Source organism: Oryzias melastigma, linkage group LG9 (assembly GCF_002922805.2).
Source record: "Oryzias melastigma strain HK-1 linkage group LG9, ASM292280v2, whole genome shotgun sequence".
In the NCBI taxonomy this organism is placed as follows: domain Eukaryota; kingdom Metazoa; phylum Chordata; class Actinopteri; order Beloniformes; family Adrianichthyidae; genus Oryzias; species Oryzias melastigma.
In genome coordinates this window covers 6,690,762-6,695,648 of record NC_050520.1, presented here as the reverse complement: position 1 = coordinate 6,695,648, position 4,887 = coordinate 6,690,762, and the positions used below count along the sequence as shown (strand labels likewise).

The following is a 4,887-nucleotide window of genomic DNA, read 5'->3' as shown; positions in this document are numbered from 1 at the left end:
TATATATGTATCTACAATTTAAAAGCAAAACAAATATTTAAAAAAACATGCTTTATTAATTTTTTTAAATATTGGCTTTATTTATATATTAAGGCCTGGAATTTATTTTAAAAAGTAACTAAATAATCACAAATCTGCAAAAAAGTATAATGATTAATTGCAATTATTTGTTTTTTTGGTACAATATTTCCCAGCCACTTATAATCTGCAAATAATCACAATTTGAAATCACATGCAAACTTGTACATTTAGAACGTTTATTTTTAACCCTTTGGAACCTAAAGTCGAAAACTCAGTTTTTGTCTATTCTTTTTTTTTATAATTCTACTTTTAATTTAAAAGACTACCTGCTTGATCATTTGTTATCATTTTAATCAGCTCAACGTCCTCTACGTGACACTACCTTTATTTAGTCATTTTTCCATCTTATATTCCAACACTAGACATAAAATCATGCAAAAACAGAAAATCCCAACTGGAAAAAAGTGATTAATTTAGCTGTGGAAACCCCCAAAAATGTATAAGAACTGTTTTTAGAGCATAGACATAAAGTTTTAGTTGTAATTTTATAAAAACCACAAGAATAAAATATGTCAACCAACTAATCAACATGTTTTTGAATGAAAATACAAAAAAATCCAATCATGTCAAAGTCAGTTGAAATGATGGACGATTGTCATCATCCAATAAGCAGAAAGCTAGCGGGAGATCATGTAAACAAAGAGCTCTCAGTAACGAGGAGTCGAGTACCAGTTACCCTCACAATTCAGAGGCAATTTTCTAATGAACTACAGCCGCTCTGCAAACAGATTTTTTAAAAATTGGCTGCATAATCATAATTAAAAGACCTCTGAGAACACTTTTACAATAGATCAAAAGATGATCGGAGTGGGACTTTAAGCATTGATTAACTGATGATCTGGTTTATTTCAAGTATAAATTGTGGACAAAAAAAAGACAAATTTGTTATTTATCAAACCCACTAGAGAAATAATGCAAATAATTGTTAAGAAAAAACAGAAACAGAAACACACTTAACTTACAGTTGGTTCAATAAATATTTCGATTATTAACTAAAGTGTGAACATATCCACTTATACAATTAAATTGTTGGATGTTTCTTTATTGTACTTAACGAGGCAAAACCTCAAGAATATCCTTTATGCCATTTTATAGTAATGCACCTTGTTGATGAGCGTATTTCTAAAGTCCAGTTTGCTGTCATTGTTTGTATTCCTGTGCAGGTTATTCTGTCACCACAATATCTGACGGCTCTGCAGAATTCTTTGTTGCCGGAGCGCCTCGCTCAAATCACTCGGGTCAAGTTCTTGTGTACACCATCAACGCTCAGAAGCAGGCGTCTGTCATCGACTCACAGAGAGGGAAGCAGGTACCCACTCCGACAGCTGTTAGCGCAGACATCTGAAGCCCAGACAAAGAAATGACATCTTTACTTCTGCGCTAGATCGGGTCGTACTTTGGAAGTGTGCTGTGCCCTCTGGATCTGGACATAGACGGGGTGACCGACCTGCTGCTGGTGGGGGCTCCCATGTACATGGGGGAGCTGAAGAAAGAGGAGGGAAGAGTGTACCTCTTCTCTGTCAACAGGGTAACCACAAACTAGACATTTAGAATCATGTCAACATGTGTTGTCTCTTTTTTGTGTGGATTAGAACGGAGATAAACTAAAAGATCCGACGACATAAGTTTGCACTGCATCTCGTCCTCACAGGATAAACTTTTCTCAAGTTGTTTTACTTAAATCAAATGATTTATATTAATATAAAGATGGAAAAAACACATCTTATAAACGTTTTAGAAGATTTAAATTCAATATATAATGGGATTATTCTACATCCACCAGAACCCACACTGCAAAAAGTGAAATCTGTAAAAACAAACTGCAAAACAAACATATACATGTTTATTTTTAATGGTAAAATTATTCTTCTTGATTAGTAGATTTTATGCCTGATAATTTCCCTTATTGTAAGACTTTTTGTACTTAATTATCTCAATAAGATATTAATGCTTGTTTCTAAGATTTTATTTCCTATTATGTGTAAAAATACAACTAGAATCTCATTAGTTACAACAGTAACATTATCTTCATTCAAGCCTGTGACATTTGTGTGGCCAAAATCAATGCAGGAGTTTGGCCTTAATTCAAGAATTTCAAGTAACTTATCATGCACAGTAAGTAAAGAATAGTGCTAACAACAGAAGAATATAAAAGTACTGCTGTTTTTAATATATTTGGCTACTTTCAGCATAATGTCAAAATAACCCCCCCCAGCAAAATCTTATTTAAATAATCATTTTGAACATTTTAAGAAAATTAATCTTAGAAATTATATTTATATTAATCAAAATGAGCTTGATATTAGTAAAATATACAAATTTAACGATATTTTTGGTTCCCATGAGGTTAGATGTTTTTACTTGTTTTAAAAATATTTTTGTTCTGTTGGCAAATGTTTTTTCCTATTTTAAGCAATATTTACCTTATTTTTGTAATTTTTTTCTTGTTTTTGAAAGCAGACTTTTTGCAGTGCAGGGTTTGATTTCTATTTCACTTTTATCAAAAAGACATAAAAAGTTAAACCAATTTCCCCAAACCAGAACACTGCTTTTCAACATAAAGAAAAAAATGGAATAGTTACTTTCATTTTTTTAATTTTATTTTTTAGTAAAATAAACTATCTTCCTTATTTGTCAAAAATGAAAAGTCTGTTGTGCATTCAACCACGTAACCCTATTAATATGTTTTTCTTTCTGTTCTTTTAAGGGTTTTCTGAACGAGCAGGGGTTTCTCAGCGGACCTCCCCCCACTGCGAATTCTCGCTTCGGGACAGCCATCTCTGTCATCCCTGACCTTGACTTGGATGGTTACAGCGACGTTGTGGTTGGAGCGCCGTTAGAAGATGGAGGGAGGGGTGTGGTTTACATCTACAACGGGGAAAAGAAGACGTTAAAGAAAGAGTTTTCACAGGTGACAAGAAACAACATCTTTGACTGTACTTGAGAACTGGACCGAGTGGGTGTGATGTCACTCATAGTGACTGAATGAAGTCAATTCAGCTGCCATGTTTTTAAGATATGGATGTCGCCATGTTGGAGCCAGATTTGTCAATAAGCAGCGATTGGTCCGAATCTGTCTGTTTCTATGGCAACCACTCTGACCAATCAGGAGTGAGCTTGTAGGACGTCTACACCCCTATCAATTGAAATCAGGCTACACAAAATCTGTCAATCAAATGTTTAAAAACTTTGTTCTTAATAGGGGCCAGCAGGCTCCGCCTACTTTTAATGAAGCATCTGATTGGCTGGTTTATAACTTGAATAACTTTCACTACAGAAAAAATATTGTGGATAAAAAATGTATCAAGAACATATTATTTCTTCATAGAAGTTTATGGGATTTTGGCTTTTTGTAGCCAGCAGGTACTTCCTGTTTGTTTGTTTATTTGTTCTGACTTGTCTTGTCCTACAGCTGAGCTAACAGATAAGCCCTGAGAGCCTTTTGTGTAAGACAGATTTTACTGTCACAACGGGGATTATTAATCTTCTGACACGCAAAGTGTATATTTGTATAAACCCCTTTAGTATTTTAGGCTAAACTTGATTTATATTCATTATGATTGTATCTTTTTTTTTAAACTTTTTTAACTTCCTGTTTGGAAGACGAAGGAGCGTGGTCACCCAGTCCAGTTATTATATACAGTCTGAAGCTTAGTCCATAGACTGTACAGCTCAACACCCCCCTCCGACCCCATGTTCCAAATTTCCATATTGTGTTTTCTTTATTGCGAGTTATTCCCCTAAAAATGTGGCTCAGACCAACTTCGACCAATCACTACCGTCTGGCTCCAAATTTCGGCGCCTGTAATCTGGAAAAATGGCGACGGATTTAGTGGAGATGAGGCATTTTTTATTGGTGACGTCACACCGCGCTTCGTCCAGTGGTAATATACGTCTATGGTTTACGCCAAGCCTGAAAAGAAGTACTCATTATCGACCAGCGTTTTAACTTTGATATTATTTAAACTTTTCCCAGAGAATTGTTGGCTCCAAACTGGATGCTCAGCTTCAGTATTTTGGGAGAGCTCTTGACAGCACCAAGGATCTGAACGGAGACTCCATCCCCGACATCTCCATCGGGGCTTATGGCAAAGTAGTGCAACTCTGGTGAGCAAAGGAAGCACTAAAAAAACAAGAAGCTGATATTTGAAGTCCGCCTGTTGAAGTCTGGCTTTGTTTTTCCAGGTCCAGAGGTGTGGCCAGTGTGACCGCTTCAGCCTCCTTCAACCCGGATAAAATCAACATTTTCAACAAGCAGTGCAACATCAAAGGCCGCATGCTTACATGTTTCGACACCGAGCTGTGCTTAACTGCTTCCTTCAAGCCCAAGAACCCCACGGGACAGATCGGTAGTAGAATTATCTGTGACAAACATACGATACGCTGCAGATTTTTTAAGAATAAAAACCAGTTTAAAGACATTTCCGGTCGTACAGCTGTTTGGTTAATGTTGATTACAAAAATAGAAGCTATTAACTAATTAACAATCGTTCTTAGTTCAGATCACGAAAACTCCTTACATAAAAGTAAACTAATAGTGTTAACCACTGCACCACAGGGCCGCTCAAGTGATGCTGCTGTGAAAAGATGATCTCATGAACCGCTGAGACTAAAACCCACAAAATCTTACTTCACCATTTAAAAAATACTACTCTAAATACGTTACGCTAACTTTTATGACACATATATGTGAACTGTGCACTTTTGTCATCGATAATAACAGAAATTTTAAGAATTAAAAAAAAAAAAAATTCTCCACATTTTGAAATTTATTTTCGCTTTTGACATAAGGTCAAACTGTGCACA

General features: G+C 35.5%; 1 protein-coding gene across 1 annotated transcript in view; it reads left to right on the top strand.

The window, feature by feature from the left end:
- itga2.2 (integrin, alpha 2 (CD49B, alpha 2 subunit of VLA-2 receptor), tandem duplicate 2) overlaps positions 1–4,887 on the top strand; it is a 29,766-nt gene that overhangs the window by 12,064 nt on the left and 12,815 nt on the right. The window contains exons 12-16 of the mRNA XM_024275277.2: positions 1,245–1,390; positions 1,466–1,609; positions 2,789–2,992; positions 4,058–4,188; positions 4,267–4,430. Of these exons, the coding sequence (XP_024131045.1) occupies positions 1,245–1,390; positions 1,466–1,609; positions 2,789–2,992; positions 4,058–4,188; positions 4,267–4,430 (789 nt within the window). The remainder of the gene's footprint in view (positions 1–1,244; positions 1,391–1,465; positions 1,610–2,788; positions 2,993–4,057; positions 4,189–4,266; positions 4,431–4,887) is intronic.